Genomic DNA, 18902 nt, shown 5'->3' with positions numbered 1-18902 from the left:
CAGGCCGACATCTGTGAAATCAAGATCAGCCTGGACTACATAGGGAGTTCCAGGTCAGCTGGGGCTACAGGGAGACCCTGCCTTAAAAAAACAAAAAATAAATTATTTTAAAGTTATGATACTAGCTTCTGTGTATAGTTTTAAAAACAAAACGAAACAGTCACAGAGCTTTCACAGAACTTTTAATAGTCTCTTTATGGAACTCCGCATCCCCACCACTCCTCATTCCTGAGGTATCTGTGACCCTGTCTGATTCTGCTTCACTTTGATCAGTAAACTGGAAGAGGGAGGAGGTAAGAAAGGGAAAAAAAAGAAAGTGGGATCAAGTACCTGTGGTTCAAGAGGGAAGTGACTTAAATATAAATCTATGAAATAAATTCTGAAAAGCACAGGATTCAGGGCAGTGAAGGCAAGACAAGTTTGAAGGTGAGGTAGCCCCTGCAGGCCTGGGGGTCTGTAATCAAAGCTACTCAGTAGGAGGCGGAGGCAGTAGGATTTCCTAGTGGGCTACAGAGTAAGTCCAAGACTGGCCTGTACAATTTAATGATCCTAGTCCAAAATGTAAATTTAAAAAGATGTTGGGCTGTATAACTCAGTGACATGCCTAGCATGCTTAAAGCCCTGGGTTCAATCTCTAGCACCACACACACAAAAGTATAAACAAAGGCACTTTTCCTACAAACCTGAAAATTTCAGCATGGATATTTTCATGCCTGGTTTCAAAACACAAGTTACTCTTGCTCACAACTTACCTATTCCACACACTACTGTTCTCCCAGAATTCATAAATCATGTAGCGAGATTCATTTGAAAGCTTCTGTATAGAAATGCTGAAACAGAAAAGACATGATTAGCCTCTGGACATTAAAGAAGCAAACTCACCTGCCAGGCTGGGGGGATGGAAAGTGTGAATGCAGGAGGCATGGCAGCCCGCCCGTCATTCCAGCACTTGAAAGGCAGAGATCCTTGGAGCAAAGGTACTAGCTAGACCAGCTGTGCTCCTAGCTATGGGTTTAATGCCAGAGCCTCATGTCACAAAAGGTAGAGAGAGATCAAGGAAAATGCCCAATGTCAGCTTTGGGCCTTGATCTGTGCATACAGGCAAACATACTACATACAGACAGCATGCAGAAAAGAAGCAAACTGATTTTTCCAATTGTACATGTAGTATGCAGTAACAGAATATCAAATGACTTTACTCTGCTATTTGGTGTGTCCAGCATAAAATGTTTTAGTTTAATAGTACCTTTGCAAAAGTTTATTCATTCGAAGTTTTATTGAAGCTGGGCCTCATGGTGGCACATGCCTTTAATCCAGCACTTGGAAGGCAGAGGCAGGCAGATCTCTGTGAGATCAAGGCCATTCTGGTCTACATAGTGAGTTCCAGGCCAGCCGGGGCTACACGGAGATCCTGTCTCAACAAACAAAAAAGAAAAAAGATTCAAATGAACAAGAATGAAGGAGGGGCATGTTCTAAAGCTTTTGAAAGTGAAAATCAAGTGGCTGTTGCATACAAAAGCTTAATTCTGTTCTGAAAGGACATCTTTTTCAGTCTAATATTTAATAATATGTTCAGATTAGGAAGCAAAAGGAGAGATTAAGAAATTAGGATTTATCAGTGAGTCAATTCATGCAGAGTTAGTATTTAAGGATGGCCAGCAGGTGGCAGTAACTACATAGAGGAATTTTAATACTTCCTTGTTCTCAGGATTGTTCTGTTTTTCATAGTTTATATAATTTGGTTCATTAGATATGATCTACCAAATGTTACTAGCTCAAATTTAGACTTTTCTGAGTAAATATTTACTATACAATAATAATTGAATATAACATGGGGTTTGTAATTTTCTTAACCCAGGGGTTCATGGATAAGCTTTGAGGTGTGTTCCATAAACCTCAGAAATGATGTGAAATTAATGTGCATATATGCTTTCCCTAGGAAGAGAATCTATAGACTACTTCATAGTCTTGAAGGTGTCTCTAGTGCCCAAATTTAACCTAAAAGTATAATGGAGGGATTTCAACCCAGTTCTGCTTTTTTTAGGATACACAGCCTAGCATTTCAGGCCTTCCATCAATTGGCTTCACTAGGCTCCTGCAAACTAATATACTTATACCACCCATTCTATTAAAACCCCATTTAGCATGCTATGTGAATGTTTCATTTTCTGGACTAGGCCTCAAAGTCCTGTAAACCTGTAATCTCAGCATTTGAAAGACAGTTGCAAGAAGATCTTGAGTTTGAGGCCAGTCTGGGCTAAGTGGTGAGATATCCCTCCAAAAACCAAACAAAAAAACAGAAAAACCAAGCATTAGAGATGTAACTCAGTGGTAGAGCACTTGTGCAGCATATGTAAGATCCAGTGTTTGATCCCCAGCATTGCCCTCCCAATGAAACCACATTCAGCACAATGCTCAGGCTTTTGCAAGGATTAAAGGGGAAGGATATTACCATGTGATATGATAGGGTAGTGGCTTAAAGAATGGCCCAACAGCTTCCACTTATGTGGCATGTCACCTGGCGCCCATGACTCAACCTCCGTTCTCCCTCCATGAAATGGTGATAGTAGTAGTTCTCCGAGGACTTGAGAAAACTCCCCTTTATTCTGGGCTTCCTTCCTTCCCTGAGTGCATACCCTGCCCTCCCTCACAGGGCCAACCAAGGAAGAAAAGACACAAGAGGGAAACGCTCCCATACTCTCTACAGAGCTCTGGATACCAGGTCATTTTATCTCTAGCCGTACTGATGGATGGTTAATGCTCCACTGCACCCCCTTCTTAATTCTCAAGGGTTCTAAGTCATGTTCCCTAGGTCCTTGACATGGAGTTTTGAACACATTGGAGTTCTAGAATTTCATACCTGAGAATAGCTTCAATGATCACTTTTTGCATTTATCAACTGTAGAATTCTAGGCCAGGAACATGGCTTTCTTTTCTCATCACAAGTGGGGATCTTATGTCTCAAGTTAGATTCTAAAATCCTTGAGAACAGAAACTGTTCCTTCTCTGGTGTCGAGCTTAATTCTGAGAGCATATACATACATATTCTACTGGTAGCTCTGTCACAAAACAGATTTTAATGAACCTTTGTGATTACAAAATAACTAAGCATTGTGTGTGTGTGTGTGTGTGTGTGTGTGTGTGTGAGATACATCAGTTCACACAAATGATCTACTTGAGGTTTTCAGCATTTTTTAGCAGGGTATATGTATGCATGTGTATACACGCTCATACCAGCTTGGGTGAGTGGCTGTCAGAGGACAACTTGTGGGAGTCAGTTTTCTCCTTCCACCATGTGGGTCCTGGGGATTGAAATCAAGTCATTGGGCTTAGGGGCAAGCACCTAACCCTCACCAAATTCTTATAGAACACCATCAACTGAGTACTATGACAAAGCCTGTCAGTCCTCAAAATGCCAAGATTCCTAGTAAATAGTCAGCCAAAGTTCTAATTCAGTTGCCTGAATGTGGCAAAGTTATTATTGTTGTAGTTGGAACTGGAAGGTTCTTGCACATTCCACCCCTGATTAGCAATAAACAGTTATGGAATTTTTAATTTAACTATCATTAGATCTTGACAAGATTAAACTTGAGGTTTAGAGTAAAATTTGGGCAAGTTGTTTAACCCACCAGAGCCTGCTTCTAAGCTGGGTGTTACATGCCTATAGTGAGTCCTGTGAAAAGTAAATAGGGAAATTGTTGCAAAATTGCTAATCTTGTAAATCATTGCCTTACAACAGCATTCTGTATCTAGCTTGGTGGGACTTAGCTAAACAGCATGGGAGAGGAAGTTAACTTTGTTAACTAGTAGTTTCATCAATTAAGTACCAGGCAGTTGTGATGGGTACATGGGAGCACAAAGGATGAACGACTCAGCAATTGATACAGGCAGAGTTGAACAGATTAACTGGTACAATCTGAAAAACCGGATTGAGACAGGCAATGTTTCTTCCATGTGTGTTCCACCTGTATGGTGGTTTTCTAGGGCTCATTCCATCTAATAAAATCTGTAGTTGATAATTCCTGCAAAGGAAATTAGCTGATGAATCAGCAGTAAGCCAGTGAAGAACTAGCAAGAAGCACAACAGTATTGCAAAGGACAGGAGAGTCTGAGAATCCATCCTTCGGAAGAACTCTTAGCAAAGCACTTTTCCTTGGGGAGCACAGTTTGCAGCAGGCAGCACGGATCTCTGAGCCTCCCACAGCTTCTTCCTCTCTCTGAGGCTATTCTAGTGGCTTCAGGTCCCAGCACACATGAAAGTGCTTCTAAGCCTTAGGAACTTCCGTGCCCTTTTTATAAATGTAAAACATCGAACCAATCCCTGGAGATTCTGATACACTGGCACAGATTTGATCTTCTTCCTATTCTTGCTAATCCAAAAGGAATTTACTGAGTCCTACCTTCTGCATTTTGCATGGTAAAAAGTATGTATATATAAGCTGCTTTCACATTTTCCAAATAATCCATTTTATTTTTAAATGAGTGGGCTTTTAAAAACATTCCTGCCCTGGCAGATCTCTCTGAGATCCTACCTACGTGGACTACAATGAGGTTTTTGTTTGTGCCTTTCTGAGCCTGATCTGAAGTAAAATAACATTGTGGATGTCCGGCATTTGCTGTGTGTGTGTGTGTGTGTGTGTGTGTGTGTGTGTGTGTGTGTGACAAAGGCGGCCCAGGAAAGATGTGGACTGTAATGGCGCTAAGCAAATAGAGTGAAGAGATGAGAGGTCAGGAAGCAAGAGTGTGGGCAGCTCACATTTCAGGGTCTTCAGTGGATGGAAGATATTGGACTGGGGGATTTTTACATAAACATTTCATGGGATTCATGTGTGTGTGTGATGAGGGATTGAGCCCAGGGCCTTATTAAACATGCTAGTAAGTGTTTTACCGATGAGTTACATCCCCAAACCTTTTTGTGTTTGAAACAAGGTCTCACTAACTTGGTCAGGTTGGACTTAAATTCACTCTGTAGCTCAGGCAAACTTTGAACTTGTGATCCCCCAGCCTTTACCTCCTGAATAGTTGGTTTACAGGCCTATGCCACCAGGTCCACCTTCATGAGGTTCTTGATGAGGAAAACTGAGACTTGGAGCCAGTAAGCAGCCCAAAGAATCAAAGCTAATCCAATACTATCTTTAATCCCAGTTTAATCCTACTGATTAAATCATCTAATTTCCAGAGCTGGAGAAACAGGAGCATAAATAAAACAATGAATTAACTACCGCAAGGAAAAGCACAGCACTCAAAGACACAAAGCCTGTGTTTACATAAACACACACACACACACACACACACACACACACACACACACACACTGCTCACTCCACAAACGTGGTAAAAAGCTTCCCTAGAGCAATATTCAAAGAACATTTTGAAATGCAGTTGAAACTAGCGCCTAGTTGAGGCACATTTTGTTGTGGAAGTTTTCTGAATGGAGATGAGTCTGGGCTCTGAACTTAAGGCAGAGCATGAGCTGGCAGAGACCTGCAGCTGGTAGATTTCTGGAAGAGCATGGCCAGGTCTAAGGCATGGTAAGAAGAAACAGAATATGCTGAAACATGGGCAGATGGCTGTGCATATGGACTCCTGGGTCTGAAGGCAACAGACCCATAAGGTCTAGACATTTGATAAGATACTCATTAGAGAGTTAGTGCAGAGTCCTCATTAAGGGAATTCTATCATTGTTTTTGGGAAACTGTTCTAGTACCTGTTTATTGGACTAGTTGTAGTGAAAAAATTCTAAAGGAAAAGCATGCTTTGGTCGCCTTTATATAACAGAAACTTCCGCTGTTGGGGGTAGGGTCAAGGAAGAGGAGAGGAAAGATCAACTGCTGCTGCTTTTATGAAATAATCAAGGTCTGAAATCATGACCTCAGAGAGCCCTGCAATTTTTGTAATGGTGGAAATGGTCATTAGGCTACAGGGTAATCAAGGCTAGATGCCCAGGAGTTGAAGCCTCAGCCACAGAGATGATTTTCAATGAGTGCTGGTTGCCTGTGTACAAAGGGGGAAATTTCAATCTGCTTGAAACTCTTCTAGTTCAGATAATTCTCCATTTTATTTCCCTTGGTATGCCTAATGATTAAATCAACTCTGGTTCAAAGATCAAATGGAAAATATCCTGCTAAACTCTACAAATGCTATAACCCAGAGGGCTGGACTGCTTAGCAGAACTTAGAGTGAGGATTCTGAAATGCCTGTCTTCTGCATCCCCACCCTCGTTGGAATCTCCACTTTCACCAACCTGGCAGAGTCGTTCAGGCCTTGTTCTGGTGCACTTACCGCAAGCAGCCACTTTGGGCCGAAGCACTCTCCACATAGTGTTTCAGGGCAAGCTGGAATTCTTCCAGATCTTCTTCTATCACAGACATCTGGCGCTGCACGAGCATGATGTGCTGTGGAAGAAAGGACAGTTGAGTGCTTCATACCCACAGGACTGTCGGCCAAAAGTGGACCAGGGAATGCCGTGACCATTCTGTGTCCAAAGTTATACAAAGGCTGATATATATGTGGGACATTTTTTTTTTCTGCTTCTAGTAACAGACGCTAAACAAAGTGGTCTCAGCAATGACACATTTCCTTTTTAGAAGCAAGAGGCTCAACAGCATCCTGGAGGTGCTTTCATGATTATATTATTTTTTATTTTTTTAATTTTTTTATTGAATTTTCGTGTGTTTCACACAGAACATCTTAATCATCTTTATACCCCCTTCCCCATTGGCACCCTCTTATAGCCCCCCCGACTTGATTTCATGCATTCTGTCTTTTAATGTTAAAGCCTATCAAGTCAAGTTAGTGACACCAGCTGTCCCTCAGTGCAAGTTCATCCACTGAGGTCTAGTCAGCCTATCTTGAGTCCCTCTAAGAGGATCAGTTCTTCCTCACCCAGCAGTAATCAGCTGCCAATAGTTCCTCAGCTAAGTTTGGGGCCTGCTGCCCATTTCCACAGTTCTGTGCTGGGTTTTTGTCTGCTTGAGTTTGCATGGGTCTTGTGCATGCTGACACCATTGCTGTAGGCTCATATGAGCAAAGTCCCAGGAGCTGTAGGACTCTATTTCCATATGATCATGCACCTCCTCTCCTCCCTGGCTCTTACAATCTTTCTGCCCCCATTTCTGCAATGGTCCCTGAGCCCTGGGTGGGTGGGGTTTAATATAGGAGTCCTGTCCAAGGACCTGTACTCTGGAGACTCTTATTCTCCACGTTTTGGCCATTTATGTCTTTGTGTTCATGGCTTTCTGTTGCATGAAGGACCTTCATTGAGGAGAGTTTAAAGATGCATTAGTGGTCTCTCTAGTTCTTGTTCTGTGTTCCATAAGCCTTAAGTGTAGAGGTTCCATTGTAGATGTGTCACTTGGGGTTGGGCAGTTCAACACAATCTCTGTATGTGACCAGTTGTGGAACTCTAATAATCTCTGTCTGTTGCAAAAGAAGTTTATTTGATGAGTGGTTTATACCTATCTCTTGGGGATGGGAGTTGGGGCTGAGGCACTGATACCTTTTAAAAGCCTCTCTAAATGTCTTTAATGTACAACCAGGTCACAGTCTACCCTAAAGTTGCCACAATATAAAGAGAAGTCCTATTGTACCCCAAACAACTTCTTGAATATTTTTTGATATTAGATACTGTAACAATTTTTACAATCCAATTTTATAGCAATGTGTGTTCACTGATGAATTTCCAAGGTTGCATCATCACTTACAGGGCTCTCTAGCATATTACCCACTTACAACAGGTACTGTCCAGAACGCCATGACTCTGTGTGATGGCTAGTACTACCAACTTGACAGGATCTAGGGTCACACAGGAGGCAACCTCTGGGTTTGTCTGTGAGGGGGTTTCTAGAATGGGTTGTGCTACAAAGACCCATCCTATCTGTGGTGGGCACCATTCCATGGGCTGAGGTCCTGGACCAAATGAAAAGGGAGAATCCAAGCTGAGCACCAGTTTTTTCTGTCTCTGCTTCCTGCCTGCTCATGCAATATAACTAGCTGCCCCGTGTTCTCGCCTCCATTCTCTGAAAACTAAGCCCAAATCAATTCTTCCTTCCTCTGGTTGCTTTTGTCAACTATTTTGTCACAGCAAAAAGAAAAACTACTAATATGCCCTGTCTGATGGATCTTGCTGGTTTAGCTGCCAACTGCTCTTTGTGATAAATCTTATTTCTGTTACCACTGCACTTTGAAAACCTCCCGAGAGATTTGCCTGTGTGCTTCTCATGGAAGTTTCCTATCAACATCAGTCCTTTCCTCTTCTGCAAAGACTAGGGGAAAAAAATTATAGAATTACAGACATAAGACTCACAAAAATGTAAAAACAAATAAAATCATACCTCACAAGAATAATATGGAATATGAACAAAAATTTCTTGATATTACTAGCCATGTGGCCCCAAACCTACAGTTAAATCCCTAGTCTACTGTCCCATATTCTATCAAATTTCTCAGGTCTTATTAAATAACTATTGTATTTTGATGGAGCTGGAGAGATGGCTCAATGGTTAAGAGCACTGGCTGCTCTTGCAGAAGACCTGAGTTCAAATCCTAGCACCCACATGGTGGCTAACAACCATCCATAAACTCCATTTCTAGTGGATCCAACTCCCTCTTTTGACCTCTATGAGTATTGCACGATATGGGTGCACTTACATGCAGGCAAACCACTCGAACACATAAAATAAAAATAACAAATAAAATAACTATTGTATGTTGAATACCAATTACATTGCAGGTACTATGTTAGGCACTAAACTCATCCAAAAATTGCTTCTATGTTCTATGATAGTAAATACTGGATGCTAGAGTATGCAGTGGTTGACAGAGACAGACTTCTAGGGCTGGGATGTAGCTCAGTGCTATAGCCCCTGCCTAGCATGTATAGACCCGGATTCAGTCGTCAGTGTTATGCACACTAAAAAGACTTCCTGTCTTCAAAGGCTTTAGCAAAATAACAAGGCACAGAACTATGTCTAGTTAATGATATTAACTGCGCCTACTCACACATGAAACTGACTATATGTAAATCGATTGAAAGTTTAGCAATTCCGATCTTGAGCCCAATCCTAAAATTCTTCAACTCTTTAGCTCTTAGAACTCTGTTTGAGACCATAAGTATTTATGAGCACAGAGCAGGCTAAGGATACTGAGTGCATAACCTCCTCTCTGAGGGTGCTGCTCCCCATTGGTGTGTTTCAGATGATCACAGAGGTTAATGTATCAGGAAAAAATTTTCAAAAGAACAATGGGGCAGCAAGGCTCCTCCAATAATGGAGACTCAGTGTCTAATCACAGAACTCCCCGCCAAAAAAGGCCTCTCAGCTTGAATTCATTGTTGCAATCAAGCAGTGAATGCTGTGTGTTTCTCATCCATCCTCCATCCATATCTTTTAAGGTCCAGTTTGATTGAGACCTCGAGAGGCTGCTTCCTGACCCAACAGACAGGACTGAGTGACAGCCACAGATCTGAGATTTTGAGCTAAAAGCAATAACTATAGAGAACTTTGGGTAATATCCCTTACGGAATGGTCTGTACATGTTGTATATGTGGAGAGAGGGCTGCAAATTGCAATGTGATAATCAGAAGGTGGTCTATGTCAAACTTCTTTCCAGATACACTATTGGACTCTCTATTACACCCTCCCGTGTAGTTAGGTAAAATCACTTGATAATTTCTTACCAAAACATATGACCAGAAGTTCAGAAACTCAAGGCAAGAGCTTGAAGCAGACACCATGGAGCAATGCTGCTGACTGAATCCCAGGCTCACATTCACCTACCTTTTTTATAAAGCCAAGACCCTGCCTAGGGATGATACTGTGCACAGTGGGCTGGGTCTTTGTATATCAATTAGCAATCAAGAAATGTCCCACAGACATGCCCATAGGCTGGAATGTTGGAGGTAATTCTTCAAGTAAAGTTCCTTCTTTCCAGGTGTGTTAAGTTGGCAGCCAAAATTAGCCATGATGCCAAGCTTTGCTTTATTTCCCTCTCAAGATTGGGGATCAAGAATCAGAAGGTACAAAACTGTGATGACTGCCTCCTAAATTTGGGGGATGAGCAATCAGCCCATTGTATGACTCTCACAGGCACTTGGTTTAATACTAATAATTAAGTAGAATTTATTTCTGACAGAATGGTAGACATATCCTTTCACAGAAATTTTGGGTCAAACATTTGTGATTAACATGACTCAGATGATTCTATGAGCCTTCAGATATAGGCTGGGGTACTATACCTAGATGCACCTGTTCCCTCATAATTCTTTCAGTGTGAAGGCAAGCTTTCCAGGATCTAGTAGTGTCCTGTACTGAAAATGACAAGAGGCCTTCACTACCTCTAAACCCAAGCCCTTTAAACCATCACTTTTCTTCTCCTCCCATGAAGACACTGGTTCTGTTCCCTTCCCCCGGTATCTAGGTTAGTCTTCTATCTGACTTTAACTGATAGAATTCAGCAGAACTGACTATGTCAATTGGAAGATAGTACCCAAGGGACCTGTTAGTTTCTACTTTTTCTTTCAAATTCCTGAGATTGCCATGTGAGCTAGACCTGCCAGAGCAGATGTCAGAAAATGTTTTCTGTAAATAGGCAGACAGCAAATATTTCAGGCTCTCGGTGCTATCTGGTTTCTATTGCTGCTACTCAGATATGAAATAATGTGACCACAGCCACCGACAATATGCAAACAAATGGAAATGGTTCAGTTTCAATCCAACTATATGTAAAAAATGGGTGGCAGGCTGTGAATAAACCACAGATAGCAGTTCTTAGCTTCTATGGGTATGAAAAGATTCGGACTACACAAGTGGAGCAGATGTGCAGCTAGATGTATAGAGGACATCCCTGGAGATCACAAGAGCCACGCCCTTTGTCCCAGCCTAAGTTTCCTGCTCACAAACGTGTGGCTATTGTTTAAAACCCTGAAGTTTGGGGTGGATTGCTAAGTAGCAATGGCTAACTGATTTATTCAGTTATATACATTAATGTGAATGCGATTCAGAAAAAGTAAACTTTTGGCTTTACTTTAGATTTTACTGTACAACCTAAATAAGACACATTTTCCCTCCCTTCCTATATGTTTGCAAAAAGAAACCAGTTTATGAGGCACAGTCTGCCTAAATTTGACTATTCCAATAAGGAGAACTTTTTAAATTGTGGTATATAAAGTTAGAAGAGGTGGGAAAGACATCCTAGAATTTTCTGGGTATTTTTATGTATTCTTAGTAAAGATACAACCTGAAATATCACAGCTGTTACAAGGTGTGAATAGCTAACCCAGAGCACTCTTTCATGATGCTACACCTTTGTTTCTTTGCTGTGGATGGGGTATCATTTCCTTTACCATTTCCCTTATGAGGATTGTGTTAGCATGGAACTATCTCGGACTCTTTTGAATTTCTTAGACAGATGTCCTGTGTTCTTATGGAGAACCAACCTGAGTTTCCAGAACTGTACTTGCCAGGGATATTAGGCCACAGTTGCATCTGCCCTTGAGTTCTTGCAACATTCAGAAATATCACCTCTTTTTAATCTTAGGAAGACAGACATCCTCTTTAAAACTAGTGCAGCATGTGGTTGCCTAGACTGCATTTAGAATGGATATTTTCTAAGTGAAACTTAATTTTTAATATCACCTTGTTCTGTTTACTACATGTATAATAGTGTGTCTTTAGAGGTAAAATATTTCTTATATACTCTACTCGAATCGCCTAATAGCCAGCAAAGCAAGACCATGTTTTGATATCCCTTGACATATTAGGCAATGATAGCCACCAAACACTTAGGGATATGTAACAGAATAGATTTAGTTCATAGAATATAGTTCATGGGCTTTATGGGAGTAGAGAGGCAGGCAAAGACACTGGACTTTCAGATTCCTATAGTGGGATAAGCATGTTAGCGTAGTAAGCACAGTGCTGAAGAAAAGTTCAAGTTTTAGGAAAGAACAAGAACGTGCTTGAGGCTTATTTTAATTTTCCATAACTTTACACAATGGGATATTAGTCAACTGTTAAGAAAAATGAAATTATGAAATTCACAGGTAAGTGGGTGGACCTGGAAACAATCATCCTGAGTGAGGTAATGCAAACCCAGAAAGAAATATGTCATTCATAAGTGGATAATAACTTTAATCTTTAGAAATGTGTGTTTCAGTTAGGAAATCCATATAGGTCAGGAAACTAGTAAGGGGCCATGGCTAGGGGAGCTTCTTGGGAGGGGAGTTAAATGTAGTGGTATAAAGGTAAAGGGAATAATGGAAAAGGAAGGGTTAAATGGAATTTGGAATGGGGGTGTAAGCAGAGGAGGGAGTATGAAGAGGGGCCTTTTGAAAAAGTCATATGAAAACCTACTACTATAGAAATGTCTAAAAATATGTACATTTACAATATAAAAAGAATTTAAACGGTATTGTTCTAGGACAGGGGGCAATAGCCTCACCAGACACCACAGACTAGGAAATAAAAAGTCTAATGCCAGGAATGGACTCCCTGTTTTAGAGTTGTTGGCCAGGAGAGTCCCTGGCCAAACAATACTGGCTATTGCTATTGCTTTTGGTTACTTACCAGAACTTGATGGTAAAACCCCTTTGCTAAAGACACTACAACTGTGAGTCACACAGTGAACATGGAAATATCAAGCTGGTACTGTCCTCAAAGCGTCATCTCTACTGGTTAGCTTTCATAGTGCTAGAAGGTGCTATGCATGCTACTGGAAGAGAAAAGACATCATCAGAATCCTGTAAGCTACAATAATGAATGGTCTGGCAAGATATGCCCACTGGTGCAATAGTGGCAGGAATGTTATAGGAATAACCAACTACTTTCTTATAGGACTTAAGGCCTACTTCCCAAGATAGAGCTCATACCTGAAACTATTATCAAGAACCTGTGACTAGAAAGATCATAGGCTATAAGGGAGAACTTGCTACTATTATTCTGCTAAATGGATATAACATTAAATTGACTTTTGACAACCTAGTATTATACTCATAGATGAGTGCATCTCTCCATTTTTACCACAGAAGTTTCTTTTGCCAGAGAAGCTTCTTGCAGCAGATGGCAGTTAACTTAGAGACCCACAATTGTCCAACATGCAGTGAATAGGAGACTGAAGAGTGACCTTCAATAGGACACCTATATCACACCCTCTCCTCCAAAGGCTCAAGGATCTTTGAAGAAGAGGGACTGTAAGATTGTAAGAGCAGGAGGTGGTGGATGAATGCAAGTAAACTGTATTTTTCAGACTCAACAGGGCAAATGCACATATGAACTCGCAGCACTTGTGACAGCATGCCTAAGATCTGCATAAGTCCAAGCCAGACAAAATTTGAGCAATAACAGGGGAGGTGGGCAAGAAAGCCCAGCTCTAGGTGAGGAACTATTGGCAACTAATAGTTGCTAGGAGAGGGAGAGTCAGTTTTCTTTAGGGTGTGATGCCAGGTAGGTTGACCAGGTTCCAGGGGATGAACCTACACCCCCAAACACTAATTAGACCTGATAGGCCTTTAACAGAATAATAAAAGATGACATTAAGTTGGGGGGATGTAGTAGAGTAGGGATGCAGAGATGGGTGGGAGGTTGAATATTATCAAAATACATAGTATGAGATTCTCAAAGAATAAAGAAAGCATTTTTAAATTAAACTAAAAAATGAAAAGGAACATAGAGTTTTTCACTCTTACTGCTAATATAGTATGTTATCATAAAAATTAAAAGTTCAGAAAAACACAAAGAGAAAAAACTACACAAATGCTGTTACCAATGGAATCGTGATCACAGAATACACTACTTCAGTATTTGCTTTTATCATTTGATGATTTACCACAAGCTTTTTTATATTACATAAAAATTAGCACAGCTTTAAAAATATTCCTCTTGAATGCAGTAAAAATCTTGAAGGTGGTCTTATTATTTAATAGTCTTTTGGTAAGACATACCATACAAGGCACACATAGAACCACCAAAAAAGATTTGACTGGTCAGCACACTTGGGCAGACCTGGGATGTGTGTTCTGGTTAAAACATTTACTTTCAAAATTCACATTCCACTTGCTACCTACTACTTATAACAAGAACATAAATTATTTCCAAAATTTCAACAAGTTATAAAGTCATGGTCTTAACTTTAGATCCTGGTATATCCCTATGTACGTTTATTTCCTGTTTTATTATAACATGAATACAATTTCAAATCCTGAAGGCTGATGTTTTTCAAAATATGTTGCATATAATTCATATATAGAACATTTGAATATTTCCATCGAACCCCAATCCTCCTGGGATTAAAGGCACTCATGCTTATGCCTGGCTAATTTTTTAAAACCCTGCCTATTCCTTCTGGGTTTGTCAAGTATATAATTTTGGAAGCATTCTCTGTTTCTCTGTATTAGATGGGTCCCCTTGTTATGAAACTGTACACTTTCCTATAATATTCTTTATCTCATTTACTCAGATTCCAGCTTAATTACCTACATTTCCTTTCAGTCTGTTTTCTAACATATAATAATCACCAATTTGTCTCTAGGCCATTTCACCAGGCCTGGTACCTAGAGGGTCACTTCAGTTTTGTTTTTTTTAATAGGGCAAAGGAACAAAAGATGCTTTTGCTATGAGCCCTATGAAGGTGCCAAGGGAAAACATCAATCAATGGTCCAACATAAGCTTCAAGACTAAATAACCATATCAGTGGCCAGTACAGCATATGACATTGGTGCAGCAGTGGCACTTTTATCTTGGGGGCAATCAACAGCTACCTAACTGGACTAAAAGCCCACTCAATGGGAAGAAACTCAAGTATTTTACTGTAAACATAACCAAATACACTTCACTGGAGTGGTCATAGATCTTAGAGAAAACCCCAAGATTGTCCCATCTCTAGACTAACAGGATTTTTGCTATGCGCAAAATATCTATCCTTATATTTACAGAAAAATATCCCAGTCACCATTCATCAAATAAGCTGATTTTGCACCAGTCGGTGACTATTACCAAGTACCACAACTGGTCACACATGGATATTGCCTATGAATTGCCCAGGCCTAAGTGACACAACTACAATGAAACCTCTATACCTAAGGCTCATGGAATATAGAACAGGGTTAAAGAAGAGGACACTAATGAATCTCTCAGTTCTCATTAATGAAGCTCCCTCATGCAGTGAAGGGCCAAGAACACAAAAGGTCACAAATGGCCAAAGCGTAGAGATCAAGAGTCTGCTGAATGCTGATCTTTGGACAGGACTCCTTTATTAAACTTCACCCACCCAAGGCTCAGGGAGCATTGCAGAAGAGCAGGCAGAAAAATTGTAAGAGCCAGGGAGGAGGTACATGACCATATGGAAACGGAGTCCTACAAGCTCATATGATTCTATGGTAATGGCATCAGCATACACAAATCCCATGCAAACTCAGGCAGACAGAAACCCAGCAAAGAACTGGGAAAATGAACAGCAGACCACCCCCAATCTTATATGAAGAAATACTGGCAACTGATTGCTCCTAGGTGAAGAAAAACTGATCTTCCTAAAACAAGGGACTCTAGATAGGCTGACTAGGCCTCAGCGGATGGACTTATACTAGGGAACTTCTGTGGACACTGACTTGACACAGTGGGCCTTAAACAGGGATAACAAAGTATATAGGCTCTCGTGGGGGGCCTATGGGAGGTTGCCAGTGGGGATGGGGCTATAAAGATGATTAAGATTGTTTGAGATGTTCTGTATGAAATACACCATAATTCAATAAAAACAAATTTTTTAAAAAAGATGCTTTTGCTTTTAGCCCATGACTAGTATTAAATTTTCTTTAATAAATTTCATGTATTTATTCATTCCAGAAGAGATTTGAGGTTGCTCTGAGAACGCTAGAGCACTGGACAATTGTTAAGTGTTCTTTACCTGTCTCTACAGATATCTATCTTGTCCTTTCTTTCCTTCTTTTGCAAGGGAAAAAGATATAAATTCAAAACAACTAGTTTTGCTCTTTCAGCTATAGACCGTGAAGAGATTTATTTGATTTTTCTCAAGTCTTCTGATACACAAAATTAATATAGTGGCATTTATATAACATAATTTTGAGGAAGACTACATAGTTTTATAAAGATTGTCTTCAAAATAGGTATTTAATAAATGTTACTTTCTTTCGGTCTTTGGGGTAGAAAATGGTTTTAAAGAAAGAAATCATATTCTGGACTCAGATGTAACTGGACCATGATGTAACTGTTCAATGCTAAGAAAATAAATGTAATAGTATTTGCTGTGTTTAAATAAACCTACTATCTTCTCATGGCATAGAGGTAAAAGGTGTCACCTATCTGTGTTTCCTGATTGACCCTTAAATGTTTATAAAAAAAAATAATACATTTAAAGTATTAAGAAAATAATGATTTTTCTCTTAGTACCCAAAACTTTATAATAGAGCTTCCCAGTAAATATAAATTCAAACATGTAATGTCCCAAACAGACCACACTGTAAATATTTGTGTCAAAGATACATTAAATAAGATAATAAAGGATTGTGTGTGTTGCTTTTCAATTACTTTATTCACTTTATTGCAATTTGGTCTACCTTTAGGCTAACCATCCATTTTCCTTCGATTTCTATACACTGTCATTTTTCTAGATGGACATCTTTTCCCTGTGAAAAGTGATGTTCTCTTTTCTCCAACTATCAACTTACTACTTGAAAAATTACTTCAGAGCATTAATAATCCCTAATTTATATCTGAATGCTAGAGATGTAGTAACAGACAGGGCTGGGTTTCAGCCCAGGTTTATACAATGCTTAACCTAGGGTTGTTTAAAAATGCATTCATTATAAAATTTGCACGGTACCCTTCTCTACCAGTATGCTCGATTATTCAGTAGCTCATTTTCTCATATGCACATAAAAGTTTCATTTTGCACTGGTACAAGTACATTCAGAAAGCACTAGTGCCTAATGTGAACGAGGTATTAGATCTCCACAATCCCAAGCTAGCCAAGGAAAATGGCATGTGTCTCCTGGATAAGATCTTTGAAGAGCAAGGAGCTTAATGGGAAAACTGTCAAATTTATGATACTTTTAAAATCTGTACACATACATTATTTCTGTGTGTGATGATTAGTAATTTTCTTTCGTGATGTCTTTATCTGGCTTTTTTGTATGTCATGAAAATTTTGTTGCTGAAAGCAAGACATGATACATATGACAATAAATATTGAGGTAAATCTAAAAGCAAAATGAAATAGGAAATGTCCATGCATTACTTAACTTTTCAACGTTTTGTTGAGATACTACTTTCTGAAAAAATTAAGTCATGTTTTTGAAGTGTGTATCTCTGGAATTTTGACATTAAATACACTTACAGGTTTAGTATTCCCTCCAATAACTTCTTCTTCCAGAGGTTCGAGTTTCAGATCCTTCAGTTCGAGGAAGAAAAAGCAGAGGAAATGAGAAATGCTCAGAAACTGGATAATTAAAACAAACAACATATAGTTGCATGGTCATTTTTTTCCATGGCTAATATTGAACCCAAAGGACTTTATTATTTGAAATGAAATGAAATAATTCTGATTTTTAAAAAACTGAGCTGTTCTAATAAAAACATATTGTATCCATTATTTAAAATCAACTTTAAGGATCTATTTACAATATATTTAACTTGTTACTGCTCTGTTTACCTCATGATGCCATTAGACAGCAAATGGAAGAATAGAAATACATTTATAGAGGGGATGGAAGTGTAAAAAGATAGACTGCCTAGGCCTACCAGGCGGATTTCCATTGTTGTGAGTATAGCCGCATTCTACATTCCTTGGGAAATCATTACAGGCATTTGCCTACTGTTATATTTTACACTCCAGCACAAATTTTTACTTAATTAAAACAAAAGCAAATTTTAAAATAAAGGAAAATACTGTTGATATTCAATAAAAATGAAAGCCTTCTATAAAGACCTTAAAATCTTTGGTGATGATCAATGTTTAGCACTAATATCCTCAGTAAAACCATGTGAGTAAAACCTTCAATAACTTTGATCAGTGATGATACATCCTAGCATTTATTCCAAGTCAGGATAGGTGAAATCTTTCCCTCAAATACCTAATTAAAAACCCTGACATTGTAGAAGTCCAGAGTACCTGAAATAACACAAACTTGGTAATCCTAGAGTAAGGCAGCTTGCTCTCCATCTGCTGCCATGTGGTTGATTGAATCTTGGGCAAGTTATTTGCCTTCTCTGGGAGTCACTTTAGGGTTCCTCCTGTTTTCAATTCTCTCTCCTTAGGCCTTCCTTTAGCTGGCTTGTACTTCACATCAAGTTCAAATGTAGCCTCCTTAGACAGACTTTCCCAGACATCTCCCTTTAAGGGTCTAGCCCCTCCATCCCCATCACATTGCTTACTATTCTCATGGCTTCCACTGTCTGATCTGATTTATTTCTTAGATTCATTTACAACTTCTTGTCTGTCTCTGCAAAGACCAAGTATTTTACCTGTTTTAATCATTTTTGTATTATTGCCAGAACAGTACCAAACACATAGTAGATAATAAATGTGGAACAAATAAATGGATGACAGGTCTATCTAAACCGTGGCTTTCCCAATTAGGCAAAATTATGTAATACATATAGATGTGACTTGAATTTCAGAAGTGCTGCACAGATAGAACAGCAGCAATCTCCTTGACAGTATTTCCCTGTCAGCACTGCTTTTCAGTTCCATATTCTCCGATGGAAGAAAAGCTTAAACTGTAAGAGCAGGCCACCCTCAGCTGCTCTTCAAATGAGGATGTCCTCTGACCTGATGATGCACTGTGGAATGAAGCTGTCCTTGTTTTCTTTAGCATTAAAGATGCTTTTTCTTTCCTTGATTTTCGAAATCTCTCTCTCTCTCTCTCTCTCTCTCTCTCTCTCTCTCTCTCTCTC

The 18902-nt window shown here is 39.6% G+C and overlaps 1 protein-coding gene across 1 annotated transcript in view; it reads right to left on the bottom strand.

Moving 5' to 3' along the window:
* Necab1 (N-terminal EF-hand calcium binding protein 1) overlaps positions 1 to 18902 on the bottom strand; it is a 185020-nt gene that overhangs the window by 7329 nt on the left and 158789 nt on the right. Inside the window, exons 9-11 of the mRNA XM_008827620.1 lie at positions 17344 to 17397; positions 6283 to 6395; positions 753 to 830 (exon numbers count right to left, since the gene is read on the bottom strand). Coding sequence (XP_008825842.1) covers positions 753 to 830; positions 6283 to 6395; positions 17344 to 17397 — 245 coding nt within the window. The remainder of the gene's footprint in view (positions 1 to 752; positions 831 to 6282; positions 6396 to 17343; positions 17398 to 18902) is intronic.

This window comes from Nannospalax galili, unplaced genomic scaffold (assembly GCF_000622305.1).
Source record: "Nannospalax galili isolate Female #2095 unplaced genomic scaffold, S.galili_v1.0 scaffold872, whole genome shotgun sequence".
Classification (NCBI taxonomy): Eukaryota; Metazoa; Chordata; class Mammalia; order Rodentia; family Spalacidae; genus Nannospalax; species Nannospalax galili.
This window is presented reverse-complemented; position numbering and strand designations above follow the sequence as displayed.